Raw genomic sequence first — 22670 nt, 5'->3', positions numbered from 1 at the left:
ATATTTATATGTCTTTCTTAGTTCATGGCATAATTTGGAAAACTTTGTGTCATATATATGTATATATATATATATTTTCGGGGTGAAGCTAGAAGTCAAAATTAAGGGGAGTTAGTTAACAGTTCTATATTATTACTAGTATTATTAGGTAATTTTGGAATGAAACAGGGAGCAAATTTGCTAGTTTTCAAGGGGACAAATTAAATATTTTACATCATTTTCATAACTATGTATGAAATTGCAAGTTGGAATTTATTAGGAGCCCATTAACGGAAAAATAAAAATGTTACAGTGAAGTAATATTGCATAAAACTCGATTGATCACAGTTTTTATTGAAGATAATATTCTCTAAAAACAATAATATTTAACAAAGTGAATTCAGGTATAAGGTACCGTAATTTGACTACGAACCTTTAGTAACACTTTGCAGTTTGCGGATGCAGGCATATATTGTGTACATGGGCGACCGCCCAAAGGGAGATTTTTCAGCATCAGCTTTTCATACCAACATGTTACAAGAATCTCTTGGCAGGTTTACTTTTGAACCATACTTGAGATACTTTAGGGTCTAAAGTATACATAACCATATGAACTTCCTAGATTTTCTTAGAAAAGTAAGTTTTACTTTCTAACTTGAATTGATAATAATTACAGGTTTTCGTGTACCATTTTATTATATAGAGCATATCATTAGCATGATTAAACTTTGAAAATTCTCTTTGCAAAAGAAAAAAAAAAATAATAACTTTAAATTTCTGAAGAGGCCAACTCTGGTTATTGCATATTTCAGTGGTGCATCAGATTTTTTGCTCCGTAGCTACCACAGGAGCTTCAATGGTTTTGTCGCTAAGCTGACTGAAGCAGAGAAGCAGAAACTGGAAGGTGAGTGTAACTGTAAACCACCATTTTCTATATATGTATGTATGTTGAAACAGAAGAACACCTATTTTAGCTTCAGTAATTTAAAAAATTTCATGTACTTTTTGGTACTTTTATACTTTCCAGGCATGGAAGGTGTAGTGTCGGTTTTTCCTAGTCTAAAGAAGGAACTCCACACGACAAGGTCCTGGGATTTCATGGGATTCCCACTTAATGTTAGAAGATCAATTAATGAAAGTGATGTCATTATAGGAATGCTTGACTCAGGAATTTGGCCTGAGTCTGAAAGTTTTAGCGATGAAGGATTTGGTCCACCCCCAGCCAAATGGAAAGGCACTTGCCAAGGATCCTCCAATTTTACTTGCAACAAGTAAACCTCAAGCCCTGTGTATATTTACAAGTTGCAGAAAAGAAAAACAAATATGTGAATTTTTAAAGGATACCTTCTGACACTGCGGTTTTTTTCTTATAGCAAAGTAATTGGAGCTCGATACTACCATAGTGAGGGAGAAATAAGTCCAGGAGAAATCGCTTCGCCAAGAGATTCAGGGGGGCATGGAACTCACACTGCGTCAACAGCAGCAGGAAGCATTGTTCACCAGGCAAGCTTGCTAGGCATTGGTTCAGGGACGGCTCGAGGAGGTCTTCCTTCTGCCCGCATTGCTGTGTACAAGATATGTTGGCATGGTGGCTGTTCAGATGCTGACATTCTTGCAGCATTTGATGATGCTATTGCTGATGGAGTTGATATAATCTCTCTTTCGGTTGGAGGATGGCCTTTAGACTATTTCCAAGACGCAATCGCTATTGGAGCTTTCCATGCTATGAAGAATGGTATCCTCACATCCAATTCTGCTGGTAATTCAGGTCCTTCATCTGAATCAGTTGCAAATTTTGCACCTTGGGCTCTTTCTGTGGCTGCTAGCACCATAGACAGAAAGTTTGTGAGCCAGGTGAAGTTAGGTAATGGAGCAATTTATGAGGTAAGCCTGCACGTCTTTGTTAATGTTTCATTGGAAGAATTGGTGGTTATAGTAGGACTAATTCCCACCTAAAACCTTTTATTCTTCCACTTTAGGGACTTTCCATTCATACTTTTGATCTCGGGAATACTATGTACCCTATCATTTATGGTGGAGATGCACCCAACTTAACAGCAGGAAGTACTTGGTACTTTTCCAGGTAAAAGATATTGAATCCAATATTCTGATTTTGGCAGTTCCTTAATTACAATGACCAAATATTCTAATCCTGGCAACTCCGGTCTCCTTCAAGAATCTTGGAAGTGGAAAAAGAACAAATTACTATTACATTACTGAACATTATATATATAATATACATGTGTGCACTGGACTGCAGATTGTGCTTTGAAGACTCTTTGAACAAGACTTTAGTGGAAGGCAAAATTCTTCTATGTGATGCTCCCGATACTGGAGAGGCAGCGATAGCTGCTGGCGCAGTTGGCTCTATAACGCAAAATGGTTTTTACAAAGATATGGCCCGTGCTTATGCTTTACCGCTTACTGTATTAAGCATGAGTGATGGAGCTGATATTCTGGAATACCTGAAATCCACTAGGTAGGTGTTGTTGACTTTGTGAAGGACTGAATTGCACACGACAAACCTTTTTATTCATAAACATAACTCAAATACAAATACTTGTACTACAATGTTAAACACACCTCACATCACTCTAGCACACACTTACACTCACATATTTCTCATTCATTTCTTTAGATACTCCCAAATTTTCTGTCCACACCCACTTAGTCACACACCTCACCAAATTTGTGGACACTTTCTGCATACACATACAGCCTAGCTCCTTTTATACTTGCACGAAATCGGTACATTGCGGACTTTTACTGGGTTGGTATTTTTTTTTTTAGATAATTCTAGAGAGAATTTTCTAGAATTTTAGAGATAGAAGGAGACAGTGATTTTCAATACTTCTCCTCACTGACTACTCTCTCTTAATATATGTCTACTCACCATACCAAGTTGTGTCTGAAATCTTTGAATTTTGCACTATTGATTCCTTTAGTAAATATATCTGCAACTTGGTCTTCAGTCTTGATATACTTCATCTCTATTTCTCCATGCAAGACTTTTTCTCGTACAAAGTGATAATATACTTCCATATGTTTGGTTCTTGCATGAAACACTCGGTTTTCAGTTAGGTGAATAGTTGACTGATTATCACAATGCAATTGCACCGAGTAATTAATAGCTTGACGAAGATTCCTCATAAGCTGCATCATCCATGTACACTCTTGAGCTACCATAGTTGTTGTCCGGTACTCTGCTTCAGTACTTGACAATGATACTGTAGGTTTTTTTTTGATGCACCAAGAAACATGCCCCGATCCAAAGCAAAACAAATATCCTGTCATTGAATGCCTTGTATGAATCTCCAGCATAGTCCGCATCGCAATACCCGACTACCTCACTTTTTCATTCCTTTTTGTACAGTATAGCATAATTAATGGTACCTCAGACATATCACAAAATTCTCCTTACAGCTTATAGGTGAGGCTTTTTCGGCTTTTGCATAAATCGGTTAACTATACTTATCGTATATGATATATCTGGTCTTGTAAGAGTGAGATAGATAAGACTGCCAACTAACTGCCTATACATTTTAACATCCTCCAAATCCTTTCCCTTGATTGAGGATAACTTTGTATGTGCCTCCACTAGAGTTGAAATAGTCTTGCATTCTGGTATCCTATACTTCTGAAGGAGATCTTTAGTATACTTTTATTGGCACAAGAAGAGTCTAGCCTTGGTTTGCTTCACTTTAAGACCAAGAAAATGCTTTAACTCTTACAAGGCTTTTATTTGAAAGCGTAATGATAAATTGACTTTGATTTGATATATTTATATATCGTCGTCTCATGTAATGATAAGATCATCTACATAAACTAGTATTATGGCCAACTTACCACCTTAAGCTCTTACAATAAATTGGAGTTTGTTGGTGCCATTATATAATCACATTGAATCAGAAACTCTGCTATCTTCCCTTAGCAAGCTCTTGGTGCTTACTTGAATCCATAGATTGCCTTCTTTAGCTTGCATACATAGCTTGGATGAGCGTTGCTCTTAAGCCCTTGAGATTGCTTCATGTATATTTCTTAATCCAATTCTCCGTGCAGAAATGCATTCTTGACATCCATCTGCCAGACTTTCCAATCTTTGCAAGCAGCTAAGGCTTGTAATCTTTGATATTGGACTAAATGTCTCATCATAGTCTAGCCGATATATCTATGAGAATCTTCGAGCCACCAACCGAGCTTTATATCTCTCAATTGATTCGTCAAGATGACTCTTTACTTTATATACCCATTTGCAAGATATCAGCTTCAATTCTTTGGATTTTGGAACTAATTCCCAAGTCTCGTTTTGCTTCAAAGCTTCTATTTCCTTTTCCATAGCCTTTCTCCACTCTTTGCTTGAGAATGCTTCCTCGTATGTTGCAGGCTCTTTTGTTTTGCCATTCTCAACAAGTGCTGCATTAGTATACTTGGGATTTAGTTTGTGTTGCCTTTTTGTCCTTCTTAAGTGTGGCCCAATTTCTTATGTACTTTCGACATCTTGAATTTCTTCAAATTGACTTAGTAATGCTTTTTCTAGTGTTTGATGCACTCTCGTATGCCATAGAGACTTGGCCTTCTCGGGTGACTTGGCCTTTTCAGGTGACTTATCACCAGCTATTTCTGTTTTTGGTTCTACCTCCGGAGTGCTTCCTCTTGTTTCAAATCTTTCTTGTATTTTCTCATTAATTTCTTTTGAGTCTGATAAAACCACTACTTGAGGAGACTACTAGGATGACGCTTCATCAAATATCACATTTCTTGAAGTATGACATCTTTCTGTTGTAGGGTTACAACACTTCCACCCTTTTTCTTGATTATCATAACCCCAAAAAATGCACCTTATTGCTTTTTTATCAAACTTAGTGCGTAAATGATCAAGTATGAAAACATAACATATGCAATGACTTATAGTGGGTCTTATGTTCCATAAATTCTCAAAAGGTGAAATCGATCCAAGCAGCATCTATGGCAACCTATTAATCACGTGCACGACGATCTTCATGCACTCTGCCCAAAAATAAAGGTGCAACGTTCTTTGCATGAAGCATACTTCTGCATATCTCTGCAAGGTGCTATTCTTTCTTTCTGTTGTTCCATTTTGTTGTGGAATGTTATGACACGTCAATTGTCACTGTATCTTACAATCTTGTAGGTACTTCGAAAATTCATATGAAGTATATTCACTTCCATTGTCGGTACGTAGACACAAAATTCTCCAACCAACTTCTTTTTCAATTGTTTCCTTGAATTCCTTAACCTTGCTTAAGGCTTTTGATTTTTCCTTCATAAAGTATAACCATATGTGCCTTGAAAAGTCATCGATGAAGGTTATCATATATCGAAAACCATTGATAGATGGTTGTTTCACAGCTCCAAACACGTATGAATGAAGCAGCTCTAGAGGCTCCTTAGCTCTGTACTTAGAATCATCATAAGGTAATTAGTGTGCTTTCCCATACTGACATCCATTACATACCGTACCCTTTTGAACATCTAGCTAAGGAAGTTCTTTGAGCATGGACTTATCCATCATTTCTTTAAACTTGTGGTAGTTCACGTGTCCTAGCCGTGCAGGCCATAAATCAACTGTCTCACTCCTTCTGGTCTTATCTGCGTAGGTTGTTTATGCTGACATCACATAGACAGACTCTAGCTTTCGTCCCTCCATAAGTGGCCCACTTGTTAGCTTTAGACTTCGATATACTTTCACATCTTTTGGTCCGAACACCACATAGTTCCCCAATGTTGTGAGTTGTGATATTGGTATCAAGTTCCTCTTCGTTCCAGGTACATGAAATGCATTCTCTAATGGCACTTACCTGGAATTATATATGGGCACTATTGTCGTCTTACCAATGTGAGTGATGGGTAACCTTGAGTTGTTTGCAGTGATAACAACTCATCCCTCTTCATACTCTGTCATGCTTGATAATTTTTCTTTATCTCATGTTATGTGATTAGAGCAGCCAGAATCTACTATCCAATCATTATTATAATTGATAGATTTAGCACTCACCATGACAAGTGCTTGCTCCTCTTTTAGCTTAGTCATAATGGAGGATGCAAACTCATTAGAGTTCCAATTACCATTTCTACAATGGCACATGAAGCCTGAAAATCCCATTCATCTTCACTTTCAACTTAAGGTTGAGTGGATATTGCAACATTCCTGTATGCTCTTTTAAATCAAAATCTCGTGCATAATGACCTTGTTTGCCACAGTTATAGCACTGACCATTCTTGCAACGGCTGATTTTGTGTTCTGACTGATATTTGTGGCGAGCTCTCCCTTGTTGCCAGCTCTTTCCTTGATAACGTTTTTGCCATCCTTCATGTTTTATTTTTCCTCCACTTGATCTTGTAGTATAAAGAGCCTTAGGGCTCTCTCCTCTTCCAGTGACTGATACTTTAGACATTTATTTGTCTAAAGCTTCTTAATTTGCTAATATATTTTTCAACTCATTTAAAGATGGCTCCTTAGACCATCCATGAGTTATCGTGACGAGTGCATTAAACTAGGACGTAACCCATGAATTATGATCCTCCTCATTCTTGTCTTCGTAATTTGATTTTGAGGATCTAATTTTGAAATTTCTTGACATAAAATTTTAACTTTAGCAAAGTACTCACTTACCGTCATTTCACGCTGCGAAAATGATAATAGATCGTTCTCGAGTTGTTGTAGCTTGGCATCATTCGTCTAAGCGAATAATCCGGCAAGAGTGTCCCATGCCTTCTTGGATGTTTTTGTATCCATGATGTGTCGTAATAAATCATCCTCCACAGATATTAACAAATCATGCATTGACCTTCTATCTTTTAAGATCATCCTGACTTGTTGTGGATGTTGTCTCACTCCCTCCAAAAATCTCCCATAAATCTTGACCAAGCAAATAAAATTGTATGTGAGTCCTCCAAGTGCTATAATTATTAGAATTAAGTTTTTCAAGGCTACTTACGGAATTGGATATATCCGCCATTATGACTTGATAAGTATTTTTTTTTAATTACTCAAGCAAGCTTAGTCCTAGACCAACAAGCTTCACAGTCCCAGACTGCAAACTAGCGGAGCCTCGACGTAATACAATCCCTGATTGCTTGCTCTTGAAGCACTTAGAAGCCAGTCCCTGACCGCCTGCTCTGGTATCACTTGTTGACTTTATGAAGGACTGAATTGCACACAACAAACCTTTTTATTCATAAATATACTCAAGTACAAATACTTGTACTACAATGTTAAATATACCTCACGTCACTCTAGCACACACTTACACTCACATATTTCTCACTCAGTTCTTTAAACAATCCCAAATTTTCTACCCACACCAACTCAGTCACACACCTCACCAAGTTTGTGGACACTTTCTGCATACACACACAAGGAGCCTAGCTGCTTTTATACTTGCACAAACTCGGTACATTATGGACTTTTACTATATCGGTTTTTTCTTTTTTAGATAATTCTAGAGAGAATCCTCTAGAATCTTAGAGAGAGAGAGAGAGAGAGAGGCGGTGATTTTCAATAGCTGTTGTCTGCAATTATCTTTATATGGTATTTGGTAATTTCTAATAGAGACTAATATGGTTGTAATTGGGTTGCATTTCTTCTGATGTTTCCACAAGTGAACCAACTGCAACAATATTGAAAACCGTCGAATATAAGGATGAATTAGCCCCTGCTGTTTCTACCTTTTCTTCAAGAGGACCTAATCCAGTAACAAGAGACATTATCAAGGTAAATTTAAAAGAAGCTGACCCATTTTTGTTCTTTCTATGTTACAGGCTCTTTCTGCTGTATGTATGACGTCTTAACTATAATTATGCAGCCTGATATAACAGCACCTGGAGTGGACATTTTAGCAGCATGGTCAGGAGCTGGTACTGTGACAGGATCAAAAGCTGATAACAGAATAGTTCCATACAACATAATCTCTGGCACATCCATGTCTTGTCCGCATGCTTCTGCAGCAGCAGCTTATGTCAAGTCATTTCATCCAAAATGGTCTTCTGATGCAATTAAATCTGCTCTGATGACAACAGGTAATTTTCTGTTTAGAGAAAGTACTACTTGCGATATAAACACATAAAGCTTGACAGGATGAATCTGACAATTATTGCTTTTATTCTTATTTTGCAGCTTATCCCATGAATCCTGACACTAACACGGATGTAGAATTTGCTTATGGATCAGGTCATATAAATCCTGTCCAGGCAGCTGACCCTGGATTAGTATATGACGCTGGAGAGACAGATTATGTTAAATTTCTTTGCGGGCAAGGGTATAGCAGTAAACAAATTCAACTTCTTACTGGAGATGATAGCACATGCTCTGAAGCAACTAATGGAACTGTGTGGGATCTGAATTACCCATCTTTTGCTCTATCTACCAAGTACGGCAAATCTATAACTCGTATCTTTCACAGAACTGTCACGAATGTCGGGTCCCCAACATCATTTTACAAGGCAATAATAAATGCTCCATCGGGTCTTAAAATTCAAGTTCAACCAGATATGCTTTCATTCCAATCTCTTGGGCAGCAGCAATGTTTTGTTATGACCGTTGAAGCTACATTGATTAAAACTTTGATCTCTGGTTCTCTAATTTGGGATGACGGGGTGCATCAAGTGAGAAGTCCTATTGTTGCACATGCTACCTATCCCTGATCAATGTTTGGGAATATTGCACTGCAATTTCTCTTGCAGATGAAATGAGCAAATAAACAGAAAGTCGTTTGTATTTAATGCAATACAATTCTGCACTTCTTCTTGTCAAATATAGTACTTACAGTAGTGTGACTTGTCAGGAGTCAATTTCTACATTCTCCTCCCTTTTATTTAAATACAAGAATTTCAGTGGATTGACTTTTCTTGATACTTGAAAGCAAAAGCTACACATTTGTAAACATAAATAAACAAAGACAAGTGAAATCAAATAGAGAAAATAAAAGGCCATACAACGTTATTTAACAATACATTCAATCGATGCTCATCACGCGGTTGCTGGACTACAAATAGTTTCTGAATCAGTTTTACTGAACAAACATGTCAGATTTATGCAATTTTATGCACGGCGGTGAAGATTTGTAATTCATTTAGGAGAGTTGCTTTTCTCTTTAACTAATGACACCAGTTGAAGACTTGCATTATTCACGATATAATTTGCATTTCTAGTTCATTTTTAATACAGATTCAGGACTTGGTAAGAAAATGGAGTAAAATTAGAGAACGTGGGTTATTATCAATTTTCCTTGTCATTTTTCATAACTTAAGCATATTAAAAGGGGGGTGTATCTGGGTTTTGTATCTACAACTTTTTACAGAATAATTTTAATCAAATAGAATATCAGTTTTCTCAAAGAGTTGAAAAACTATAGTTTTTTTGCAAACTTTGATGGTGAATCAATTTTCTCTCGCCATACGCGGTGTGAACTTGTTAAGCATGCCCAGCCCGCCATGGATTCGACATTTTAGCAGCTCCATTTATAGCTACAATTGTAACAGGTACAGCATTGGACCGCACAGTAGTTCCATATAACATAATCATGTAACCCCAGCTCGGTTAACGGGTTTTATTCTGCGACCCTATCTGACGTCCTTACACACATGAGCATGCTGACTACTGGATAGGGAATTTCACTTCATCCGATGCTACATGTGCAATAAATCATCATCCTTTTAGTAGTAGTGCTTATCATTTTTCTATTTAATGTTATTTGCAGCATCTCCTAGTAGTATTTATCAGCACTAATCCTGATGCAGATTTCGCCTCTGGATGAGGACGTATAGATCCTGTAAAGACTATGAACCCTAGTTAAATATATGATGGCGGGGAAATTGACTATGTCAAATTTCTGTGTGGGCGAGGGCAGACCACTAATTGACTGCAACTTATTACTGGAGATAATGGAACATGTTCTGAGGAAACAGATGGGTTGTGGGATCTGAATTACCTTCCTTTCCATGTATCTAGTCAGTATGAACCCATAACTCACGTTTTCACAGGACTGCAACAAATGCTGGATGAAGCAGTATCTTCTTACGAGGCAATTATAGATATTACAGCAGAACTAGATATTCAAATTCAAAACAATTGTGCTTTCCTTTCAGTCTCTTGGGTAGAAGCAGTCTTTCCTTGTGACAGTTGTAGCTACATTGAATAAAATTGCAACCTTCTCAGGCTATTTGGTTTGGGATGATAGAGTGCACCAAGTGGGAATTTATGTTGTAGCATTTGTTATCACCTGATCTCCTTATTCAAAGTTTGAGATTTTCCATTTCTTTGTAAATAGATATGCAAGCCATGTATTAGGTAAACAGGACTCAAAATGACAACTTCTTCTTTAATAATTACAACAATGGAAAAAATAATAATTTAAACATGTTCATATCTCTAGTTGAGGAGAAAAAAGAATGGCCTCTGGTATTGTGTTTGGATCATCAGGATGCTAGAAATGGCATGAAATATCCAACAAATCCAAAAAAACAGGTAATTTTCATTCCAATTTTTCAGTTCCTAACATTTGACAGAAGAGAAAAAGAACTCGTTGGTTTTGTCAATTTTTTGTTTCTAAAGGGAAACAAAGACATCCATTTGCCTCAAGTATATGCTTAAACTAGCATAGCATTTATGTCCGCGCCACCACATGAGGTTAGATTTTATTTAAAATATATATCAAATAATTATATTAAATTTTGATCAAACACTTTTTACTACAATTTTAATATATTTATTGTCAATCGGAAATCAAGTAACAGATATTGTTTGAATCATAAAAATTGCACTCATGGAAGTTTAAATTATAAAAATGTAATTTCTTAAATAAAAGATAGTAGAGAAACATAAAAGAAAAAAATGCCTAAAATATATATGTCCAACTGTAATTTGTAAGGCTGTCTCTTGTAAATATATATGTGTTTTTTAAATAACTTTGATATCAATTTAGAATGTAATGGTACTTGTATGGCCTTAATAGAATCTTCATATATGGCCTGCAATGTATTTTTATTGCTCACCTTTTCTTTGTTCCTAGACTACTCGCTTCATCTTTCAAGAAGAAAACCATTATAAAGCCAAAAGGATGGAATAATCATTGTATAAAATCCAATTTTCAACATTGTATTCAGTAGTATTTTATATATTGTTATAACATTTCATAAACTCTTTTTTGTGTTATATTATAAATACTCGATCAGTAAATAATTGAATTAGAGAGTAGATATATACGTAAAAAATTTAAATAATTGAATTAATGAATAAATATAATTATAACTTGAGGAAGTTTGTGAATTTCCTGGATTGGCATTGTAAGTTCCCTTCTGGAAGGACTTTGTTTTGTTGACGAGCTTAACAATACATGTTTGAGAATCCTATGGAAGCTGAATGTACCTAGTTGACTTTTCTTTTGCTGCTATAAAACTGCTTCAACTTACGTTTTGCGTAAATATAATCCTACAAGAAAGAGCCCACCTTGCTAAAATGGCAACCTGGAATGCTCCCCTTGCCTGGCTTCTCTTTATAAGCCTCTCCTGTTGTCTGATTGTCAGCTGCCATGGCACACCCGATGAAGATCGAAAGGCATTTTAATTATCTCTTTCGAGTCTATGAATTGAGTTCCAATTTATCATGTTTATTTTTTTTTTTTATTGGAAATTATTTGAGCATGTTGAAGCAATTAATATAAGTTGATCAATGTTGATTTTATTGCTTGTAACTAGAAATGCATGATTTTATTCCACAAAAAAAAAAAAAAAAGATCGAGTAAAATATGAAAGATTTATGTTATACTGTACTAAGGCTTGTTAAATTATGGATGCAGGTGTATATTGTGTACATGGGCGACCGTCCAAAGGGCGAATTTAGTGCATCAGCTCTTCATACCAATATGTTACAAGAAGTTGTTGGCAGGTTGATATTTCAATTATATTATATTTAAAAGTTTTGGGTTTATAATAACCTTAGAATGATTTTAAAAAGAATCGACCCTGAATATTGTAGTCCATTAGTGCCTTGATTTGAAATTGAACATCAAATATATAATGCATGCTAGTATGCCATGTCATGCTTAGCAAATTGAGAGATTATCAGGTAAGACAAGTACATTTACCGGTTTTCTCACAAGAAAAGTCTAGGTTCACAACCTACCATTTGTAAGAGTGCAGCTGTAGGCAACAGGACTTGACTAATTACGATTCACTAGCAGATTCCTCGTTGATATGATATTTAGCTAAAGTCTAAGATTTCCACAAGCAAGTTTTAGATGCTATCCCACTAAGGCTAGGATGGAGGTTTCTAGGGGAACCCAAGTTGTGTAATTCATTAGTGACACTAAAAGGGCTAAAATGATCGTAAAAGAAGTAAAATGGCTTCTTTGAAGCTAACTTAGTAAATTGGATTTGCATTTATCAGCGGTGCATCAGCCTATCTGCTCCGCAGCTACCACAGGAGCTTCAATGGTTTTGTTGCTAAGCTGACCAAAGAGGAAAAGCAGAAACTGGCTGGTAGGAGAAACCTCTTCTGTCCTTTTTCTTAAATTAAATTTGTTCATGTTATATTGTAACAGGAAAGAAAGTACCAACGTTACCTTCAGAATTCTGATATAAGTTTCATCTTATTAATTTTTGTATTTATCGTTCTTTCTTTAGGGATGCAAGGTGTAGTGTCAGTATTTCCTAGTCAAAAGAAGAAACTACACACAACAAGGTCTTGGGACTTCATGGGCTTCCCTGTCAATGTTACAAGATCAACTTATGAAGGTGACATCATTATTGGAATGCTTGACACAGGGATTTGGCCTGAATCTCAGAGTTTTAATGATTCAGGATACGGTCCACCCCCTGCCAAATGGAAGGGCACTTGCCAAGAATCCTCCAATTTCACTTGCAATAAGTAAAGCTATACAACCTTATTGCATTAATCTTTAAACTGATGTGCACTTGAAGCCTTATTGCTTGAAGTATCTAACTTCTTTTTATCATTTCTTTATGCACTTGCAGCAAAATAATTGGAGCAAGATACTACCACAGTGATGGAAAAGTAGATCCTAGATTAGAATTTGATTCGCCAAGAGACTCAGAAGGACATGGAACTCATACTGCATCAACAGCAGCAGGGGACATAGTTAGCCAAGCTAGCTTACTAGGCCTTGGATTAGGCACTGCCCGAGGAGGCGTTCCTTCTGCTCGTATTGCTGTTTACAAGATATGCTGGAGTTATGGGTGTACAGATGCTGACATTCTTGCAGCATTTGATGATGCTATTGCTGATGGAGTTGATATAATCTCTCTTTCTGTGGGAGGGTGGCCAATGGACTATTTTGAGGATTCGATTGCAATCGGAGCTTTCCATTCAATGAAGAATGGCATACTTACATCCAATTCTGCTGGTAATGAAGGCCCCGAACCTGAATCAGTCTCAAATTGCTCACCGTGGTCACTTTCTGTGGCCGCGAGCACCATTGATAGAAAGTTTGCAACACCAGTTAAATTAGGCAATGGAGCAGTATATCAGGTAAGGATGAATTTTCCATTCTTCATTAAGTAATTAAACGTTCTTTTGATTAAACCACAAGTATAACATCCTTCCATTGCAGGGAAACTCCATAAATACTTTTGAGCCTGGAAATGCTATGTATCCAATCATCTATGCTGGAGATGCCATGAACGAGACAGCAAGGCATGATTCCAGCTCCAGGTAAAAAAGAACCATAGAAGATGTTGAATTTATGACACCTCAGTTCAACAGTGTTTTAGATCCAAGAAATTAGCAGATTTAAGGAAAAAAAAACGAGATAACAGAAAACTGGAAATATACTGATTCCATTCTGAAATGCAGCTTTTGCAGCCAAGACTCCTTGAACAAGACTTTGGTTAAAGGGAAAATTGTTGTTTGTGATGGTTTCTCTGAGGAGGATGCTGTAGCTATTGGGTTAGCGGGCATAGTAGCGCCAGATGGATATTACACAGATGTTGCCTTCAGCTATATATTGCCAGTTTCCTTGATAAGCACCTACAATCAAACTGATGTCTTGAATTACGTGAACTCAACCAGGTATTTCCGAGATTATCAGCTAACATTTATATTAGCGAGAGCACAGATAAGAGGTGTACAAGTACTAATTCAGTTGTGCCTCTGCATGATTTCACCAGTGAACCAACTGCAACAATCCTCAAGAGTGTTGAAAATAAGGATAAATTAGCTCCATACGTTGTTTCCTTCTCTTCAAGAGGACCTAGTCCAATAACAAAAGACATCCTCAAGGTTAAGCCAAAAGAAGAATTTCTTCATTTTCATTTTCATATCTGCTACTATTTCTCTATTTTTTGACTTTCTTTTCACCTGCAGCCTGACCTGACAGCCCCTGGAGTTGACATTTTAGCAGCATGGTCAGAAGCTACTACTGTGTCAGGATCAAAATGGGACACAAGAGTAGCTCCATATAATATAATCTCTGGAACATCCATGTCTTGTCCACATGCATCTGCTGCCGCTGCTTATGTTAAGTCATTTCACCCAACTTGGTCTCCTTCTGCCATTAAATCTGCTCTTATGACGACAGGTAATTATTTGTTTTGCAGTAGAAAATATCAATTTGACAAGAATTGAATGCTATTCCTTCTTACATTTTAATGTTCTTCGCAGCTTATCCCATGAGTCCTTACAAGAACACCGATCAGGAGTTTGCTTATGGATCAGGTCAAATAAATCCTGTAAAGGCCATGGATCCTGGTTTAGTATATGATGCTGAAGAGATCGATTATGTTAAATTTTTGTGCGGACAAGGGTATAATGCTTCGCAACTTCAGCTTGTGACCGGAGATAATAGCACATGCTCTGTAGAAACAAATGGAACCGTGTGGGATTTAAATTACCCTTCTTTCGCTCTATCTGCCCCGTCAGGACTTTCTGTAACTCGTGTCTTTCACAGAACTGTCACAAATGTTGGATCACCATCAATAAGTTATAATGCAATAACAAGTGCTCCAGCAGGACTTAATATTCAAGTTGAACCAGATGTTATCACCTTCCAGTCTCTCGGAGAAAAACAATCTTTTGTTGTGACAGTTGAAGCTACGTTGCCTGATAAAGATGCAATCTTATCTGGTCTATTGGTTTGGTATGATCAGGTGCATCAAGTGAGAAGTCCAATTGTAGCATTTGCTTTGGATCCTGAACAATAGTCTGGAGTCGCCGTTTCTTTCAAACTAAAATAACAAATAAGCGGGAAGTTTTCTGTTAAAAATGAAATGTACAACTATATGATTGTGGTATCGGATGGTTACAATTATATCCTGTACTTTGATTCCTGTGAAGGACTGTTCAAATAATAAAGCATAGTAAAGGATTTTATTCAAGCTATTTTTCATTTGGCTTGCTTAACTATAAAAATCCGTACTGATAAATCCAGTTTATATTGTACTTGTCCAATAACCATCAAGCTTAAGCCATTAAGCAAAGTCCAAGAATTAGAACGCTGGATCTTCTGGTCGCAGAGGCTTCAATACCACATCAAAGCAAATGTTCTCCCAAAAACTTAAGCTACCAGATGAAGTCTTATAAAGAGTTGTTAATATCTCTAAACATCCTTTGAATGGTATTAGAAAGATATGTATTGGGGTTGACAAAGGACTATAGGCCTGCTAGAATCAGTTTGAACAGTAGATTGGCACAGACAGCTGCATGCAAGTTATATGAGAGCCAAATAGACAGTATTGATTTCATCTTAAAAGTTTCAGGATGCTCAATTCTGAAGTTCTACACAAAGAGCATAAATAGTGCTGCACTTATTCTTTCTGTTTGTGAGAACTTGAATTTGAACCCAATTCCAAGTCCAATTAACCCTAGAAAACGAAGTTGCGTATGCAGTTGCACTGACTCCTATAGCACACATTATCTTACATGCTAACCTCTTTACTTCACTTCTTTTGTTTTGGTGACTTATTCTGCGTAGAACCATCACAAACTATATATATGTAAAAGAGAAATAGTAAATCATTACTACTACTGATTCTTGCAGCCAACCTGGCCTAGCCTGTATTCTTTTACCTTATCATGGACTGAGTTAAGAATTATAAGTACGTTGCCAAATATCAGAATTTACTGCCACACAAGCTAAAACGAAATGTTGAACACATAATTAATAGCTTTTGAGACTTTAAGAGATGGCAACCAAAACAAATAAAGACAAGAACTCAGAACACATACGATTAATTCTTTGGCAACATTCTTAAAAGATCTTTATGTTTTTCCGTTAAAATCCATTAACGTCCGTCTAGTAGAAAGTATTCCATAAAGTATTTGAACTAAAAAACAACTCCATGGGATAACATTGTTATGTGCCGAGTCGGCCGATATATTTACTGAGATAAAAAATAAAAATAAAAAAACTAAAAACACACTGCTAGTTATTCTTTATTCAAGTTCTTTTTACTGAGAAATTGTCATGAATCGGGTTTTCATGTCAACATCTCAATGTAAAATGAACATATCAGAATAAAAAGAAATTATCAAAAACCACCCACTAACAAAGAAGAAAAAAATATATTTTTATTTTTTAATCAAAATTTCACGTGTTTATTTTATATTGATTAGTTATTCCACGTAAGATACTCACGTGAAAAATCGGATTGATTATATTATTTTTTTCATTTTATTCGAGTCAACTATATATATATCAAAGTGAACTATTTCTCTAATAACTGTCTTGTTATAATATAATAACAATAAAGAATATATATATTACTAGTAAGACATTGATTCTATTTCTTTCTTAGTGTTGTTTCCATTCTCTTTATGTGCTAGACGGCAGTTATAATGTCAAAGCCGTCCATAGACGGTTTCCTTAATTGGCCAGCTTGTAGTTCACAATAACATTGTTGATTTTACTACCTATATAATGCCAACTTTGTACCTGTAATTTGCATGAAAAACATCAGCAAGTGACGCTCTAATGGCAAACCAAATTTCATATTTTTCACGGCTTATTCTAATTGCTCTATTAAATAGTCTGCTTATCACCTGCCATGGAATATCATATGATAGAAAGGCAAATAATTTTCTCCATAATCCTCTTTATTATCATTTTATCTTTCTTTTTTTTCTTCGTTTCTCTTCACATATATGTTGAACAATGCGGCCCATTTCTCCATAAAAATGGAGCTCAATGATTTTTTTTTCCATGCCATGCACAAAAGAATGATCTGTAGATACATAAATGCCCGAGTACTGTTAAAATTAATCATTTTGTAAAAGCAGGTGTATATTGTGTACATGGGAGACCATCTGAAGGGTGATATCTCTTCATCATCAGCTCTTCATATCAGCATGCTACAAGAAGTTGTTGGCAGGTTGCTTGAGATTTTAAAAATTTTATTACTAATTATACTCATTTTCAAATAGAACTGGGATTACCAAAGGCTGACTTTTCTAATTTTTGTTTCATAATACAGTGATGGATCAGACTCATTGATCTATAGTTACAAAAGAAGCTTCAACGGTTTTGCTGCAAAGTTGACCAATGAGGAAATGCTTAAACTGGCTGGTGAGCAGATATATTTCTTAGATTACGTTACTGTCAGGATTTTTCTTAATTAAAACCAACGGTTAAGTGGTATCCGGTCAGCTTTATGGGAGGCTCGATTAATCAACATCCCCTGTTGAGTCCAAGGGCCTGTGAATTTAGAAATTCGTTTCAGATTTAGAATACAGGAACACGATTTGGCTGCAACTCCTAATTAATTCTCTTGCAGGCATGGAAGGAGTGGTCTCTGTGTTCCCAAGTGAAAAGAAAAGGCTCCATACGACAAGGTCATGGGACTTCATGAGCTTTTCCAAACATGTTAGAAGAAGTACTGTGCTTGAAAGCAACATCATCATCGGAATGCTTGACACAGGAATTTGGCCAGAGTCTGAAAGTTTTAGTGATGAAGACTTTGGTCCTCCTCCAACCAAATGGAAGGGCATTTGCCAAGAGTCTTCCAATTTCACCTGCAACAAGTAATTAAATCCCATTGTTTACATACATATTCTTAACAGCAGTCCTGAGCATTACGTTTTTCTGCAGTAAAATAATCGGTGCTCGATACTACCGTAGCGATGGATACTTTGGTCCAGATGATATTGTTTCTCCAAGAGATTCAGAAGGCCATGGTAGTCATACTTCATCAGCAGCAGCAGGGAACTTAATTCATCACGCAAGCATGGATGGACTTGGCTCAGGAACTGCTCGTGGAGGAGTTCCGTCTGCGCGAATTGCTGTGTATAAAATTTGTTGGTCTGATGGTTGTTATGATGCTGACATTCTTGCAGCATTTGACGATGCTATTGATGATGGAGTTGATATAATTTCAATTTCTGTTGGAGGTTTTTCTGCAAAAGACTACTTCAATGACTCGATTGCTATTGGAGCTTTCCATGCCATGAAGCATGGCATACTTACATCAGCTTCTGCAGGCAATTCAGGTCCTTATCCTGCAACCATGTCAAATTATGCACCTTGGTTTCTCTCAGTTGCTGCTAGCACCATTGATAGGAAATTCTTCACCAAGGTTAAGTTAGGAAATGGAGACACCTATGAGGTGAGCAATCCTGCTGTATTCCTTTCTTTTATTTTACATCTATTCTAACCTTTAGAGTTGAACATTCATTAATATAATTACAACACTTTTCACCATGTAGGGAGTATCTATAAATACATTCAACCTTAATCATAAAATGTACCCTGTAATTTATGGTGGAAATGCACCAGATATCGATAAAGGATTCAATGAGTCTGTATCCAGGTAAAAAGAAAACAAACCTGCATTCAATGCTCAATGGACGAAGGCATTGTTATAGCTGAAATGAATGTTTAAATGCAGATACTGCATCAAGAATTCCTTGGACAAGACCTTGGTGAAAGGAAAAATTGTCCTTTGTGATTATATAAGTAGTGGAGAGACGCAATTAGTTGCTGAAGCAATTGGTACTATAATGCAAGATGGATATTACCAAGATGCTGCTTACAATTTCCCTTTACCAGCTTCACATTTGAACTTGGATGATGGATTTGAAGTTTCAGAATATGTGAACAGAACTAGGTATCTTATCCTATGCTGCAAATTCTTTTTGATAAATTTTTTAGAGTTCTGTATGGTATTAATTCAGTTGTTTTAATTATTTAACCAACAGAAAACCAACTGCAACAATATTCAAGAGCATTGAGAAAAAGGATAAACTGGCCCCATATGTAGTTTCATTTTCTTCACGAGGACCTAATCCTATAACAAAAGACATTCTTACGGTAAATTAATAGATTTGTCCTCCATATCTCTCTACATTCTACGATATATCCTGTTTGCTTATCTCAACCTTTTGATGCTTTGCAGCCTGATATTGCAGCCCCTGGAATAGACATATTAGCAGCATGGACAGAAGGTAATTCAATAACAGGATTTATTGGGGATGATAGAGTACTTCCATTCAACATAATTTCTGGAACATCCATGGCTTGCCCACATGCAACAGCAGCAGCAGCTTACATTAAGTCATTCAATCCAACATGGTCTCCTGCTGCCCTCAAGTCTGCTCTGATGACAACAGGTAATTCTATATTCATGCATCTCTATCAGATGAAAAATTTATTTTTCAATTTTAAGGTTCAAGCCACTAAAAGATATTATTCTCGCGAATGATTAAATTGGCTCCTGCTGCTTTGAACTCTTAACCTCACATATCCTAAGGACTACTTCAGTTCCACTAAGCAACAAAGCTCATGGGTTCCTCAAGAAATCTCTGATGCTATATATATATATGAAGGATTCTGTTAAGAATGTGCATATGGCATGTACGAGCTCACCGGTGCTTCCTTTTCTCTTCTTCTCCTTGCTGCAGCATTTCCCATGAGTCCTGAAACTAATCCAGAGGCAGAGTTTGCATATGGAGCAGGACATTTAAATCCTGTTAAGGCAATTAACCCTGGTTTAGTATACGATGCTGGAGAGAATCAATTCATACAGTTTTTATGTGGACAAGGATATACGACTAAACAACTACGACTTGTTGCTGGGGACAATAGCAGCTGTTCTAAAGTACCGAAAACAACCTCTTCAGATCTAAACCTGCCTTCTTTCACTTTATCCGCCCTGTCTGGCCAATCTGTCGGTCGTGTCTTTCACAGAACTGTCACCAATGTTGGATCAGCTGTTTCTTCTTACAAGGCCATTGTAAATGCTCCAAAAGGGCTCAAGATCAATGTTACACCTGATGTTCTTTCTTTCAAGAATCTCGGAGAACAGAAGACCTTTATTGTTACTGTAATAGCGAAGATGGGTTATGCTTCAATATCTGGATCTTTGAGTTGGGATGACGGAGAGCATCAAGTTAGAAGCCCTATTCTTGCTTATGTTTCTTCCTGATAATCCTGGATCCTGCCTTGCATAGCGACCTAAGACAAGTAGCACAAGATTATTGAAAAGAACATTTGTCAAATTTTTAAAACTTATGTTTCAGTTGTTTCATTAAAGTGTCATATGGAGTATCTGAAATTCATTCTGTCAGTATATTGAAACAATTCCAGTGAAATAAACTCGACGTTAAAGGATTTTGGCAATATATTCGTCGTTACAGCTTAAATTTTAGTGACAAAAGGTTATCTTGGGACAAATAATTTTGTCCCTTCCGCAGCAAGAAAAAACTACTCGTTAAAAACTCTGAATTAACTGAAATAACCGATTTTTAATTATTTACTCAATTTTATTTTTAATTTTAATATAAATTTTAATTTTTAAAATAATTTTAGGTTCAATTTGATTTGTACGGTTCATTAATTGTAATTTATTTCCTATATGATTTGGTTCGGTTCATATTTATATATAATTTGGTTCAGTTATTTTGATTTATTTTAAAATTTAATTTGGTTCAATTTTAAAATTGGTTCAAATTATTCTACAAATCTGATTCAGTTCGGTTCGGACCGATCGGATGCTCACCCCACGTAGGTGGAAAACATCTTATTAAACGCAACAATAAGAGAATTTTGCTTCCGCTAGCATTTGCAAGCTAAATCCTTCACTGAAAAAATAATCTTGAATATATGATTGATATTATGTATACCCAAGTCACACTGTTGAATGCTACAAATTTTTAATTTTTCATTTTTAATTCTTAAATGTATTTTGAACACAGAGAATGTGTTAAAATTAAAAGACAAGATAAACAATTAATTCTTAATTTTTATGTCTTTCAGGTAAAGTAGTATAACTGAAATAACAATGTCTAAAGTATGAATATACAAGAAAAAGATGATACAATTTATGGGATAGCGTGGTATTGTATGTTAGAATATTGGCACATGCTCGTAACCTTTGTCACAGTACTAAGTAACGAGATTGCCACCTATATATATTCTCCACAATCATAAAAGAAGTTTACATGACTCCAAGAGTATTATTCAACTCATATTGAAAACATTTTGAAAACGAGAACTATAAATTTTATTCTAAGTTTATAAAACAACAAATGCTTTCATCTCTATGTTTCTAAAAGGATAAACACTTTAGTTTCAAGCTTTGCACTAAATTATTTTCATTTTTTTCATACTTGGTTTTATAATTGTCCATTTTCAATCTACCAATTTTTACTCTCCCACAATCAAACAATTATGTTTAGAAACACTTAGTCACTAGAATTTTATACCTAAAGCAGAGAGATTATCAAGAATACTGCTACCTTTTTTTTTATAAACAATGTCAAGAACGTACTTTTGGTTAAACAACAAATGATTAGAGCTACCTTTTGATGGTTTTGTTTGTTGGCGAGCTTAACAGTAGCTCAATCCTACTTGTTGTGCATGTACAGATTTGCCTATCTCTACCGCATATTCTAATGGCTGTCCCTCCACATGGTGGACTCCACGTTATTAAAAAAAAAAAAATTATAACCTGTCTCCAAGTAAATTAGCTTGGAGTGGTTGGAGGTTACTTACCTTCTTGCTTATAAATAGCAAGGAGGTGAATGAAGGAAGCTGTAGCACAAAAATATTAGCTTTAGGCTAATAGGCAAGCTAGAGAAGCGTTTTTTCTAAAGGGTGCCAGAAGTGAGAGAGGTGAGAAATAAAAATAGTGAGATTATTTCGGGTGTGTAGGAAACACTTAAGTGTCATTATTTTGGTGAGATTTCTCTGTAAAAGTACTCTCTTTGTATGCTTGCTATTTTGATAGTGGAAGATTTATTCGGATTTTGTCCCATAGACGTAACCCAGCATTAAGGGTGAACTACGTTAAATTCTTGGTGTCATTTATTATCTAGTTTCTGCCCATCCTTAAATTTATTTTCGACAAAGTAATTCCGTTGCGCCGCCCATCAACTAGTATCAGAGCCATCCTTGAGTATCTATATATATATATCTCTAATTATTGTATGCTCTGCGGTTACCACTAGATAATAGATCCTCCACATCAGAAAATAAGCTAGATATATTTATTTACTCTTTCTTGAAGTGTTGGGCATTTGTCGAAAATATGGAGGCGAAGATGGGCAAGATTGTTAGTTTAAATGGCACGAATTACCGCATATGGAGAAACAAGATGAAGGATCTCCTATTTGTGACGAAGTTGCATTTACCAGTGTTTGCAACAAATAAACCCGAAGAAAAATCGGATGAAGAATGGGCGTTCGAGCATGAGCAGGTGTGTGGTTTCATTCGACAGTTTGTCGA

The 22670-nt window shown here is 36.2% G+C and overlaps 3 protein-coding genes across 3 annotated transcripts; all 3 read left to right on the top strand.

Annotated features, from left to right (window-relative positions):
- The first annotated feature begins 388 nt into the window (after positions 1–388).
- On the top strand, positions 389–8789 carry LOC8287497 (cucumisin). Its single transcript, XM_025158263.2, has 9 exons — positions 389–533; positions 792–883; positions 1007–1250; positions 1353–1863; positions 1959–2062; positions 2240–2458; positions 7603–7714; positions 7806–8019; positions 8117–8789. Exons 1-9 carry the CDS (start codon positions 439–441, stop codon positions 8641–8643), a joined length of 2118 nt encoding a protein of 705 aa, XP_025014031.2. The 5' UTR covers positions 389–438; the 3' UTR covers positions 8644–8789.
- A 3009-nt stretch (positions 8790–11798) lies between these two features.
- LOC8287498 (cucumisin) lies at positions 11799–15330 on the top strand. The gene is made up of 9 exons (XM_025158262.2): positions 11799–11884; positions 12386–12477; positions 12622–12865; positions 12973–13486; positions 13569–13669; positions 13811–14026; positions 14125–14236; positions 14321–14534; positions 14618–15330. Exons 1-9 carry the CDS (start codon positions 11811–11813, stop codon positions 15154–15156), a joined length of 2106 nt encoding a protein of 701 aa, XP_025014030.2. The 5' UTR covers positions 11799–11810; the 3' UTR covers positions 15157–15330.
- Positions 15331–16782: 1452 nt separating this feature from the next.
- Positions 16783–20370, top strand: LOC8287499 (cucumisin). The gene is made up of 9 exons (XM_048375351.1): positions 16783–17322; positions 17425–17516; positions 17725–17971; positions 18039–18552; positions 18653–18756; positions 18835–19053; positions 19145–19256; positions 19342–19555; positions 19847–20370. The coding sequence occupies exons 1-9, from the start codon at positions 17246–17248 to the stop codon at positions 20368–20370; spliced, it is 2103 nt and encodes a 700-aa protein (XP_048231308.1). The 5' UTR covers positions 16783–17245.
- The last annotated feature ends 2300 nt before the right edge of the window (positions 20371–22670 follow it).

Source organism: Ricinus communis, chromosome 6 (genome assembly GCF_019578655.1).
Source record: "Ricinus communis isolate WT05 ecotype wild-type chromosome 6, ASM1957865v1, whole genome shotgun sequence".
NCBI lineage: Eukaryota > Viridiplantae > Streptophyta > Magnoliopsida > Malpighiales > Euphorbiaceae > Ricinus > Ricinus communis.
Note: the sequence above shows the minus strand (reverse complement) of the source record. Positions and strands in the feature narration are given on the sequence as shown.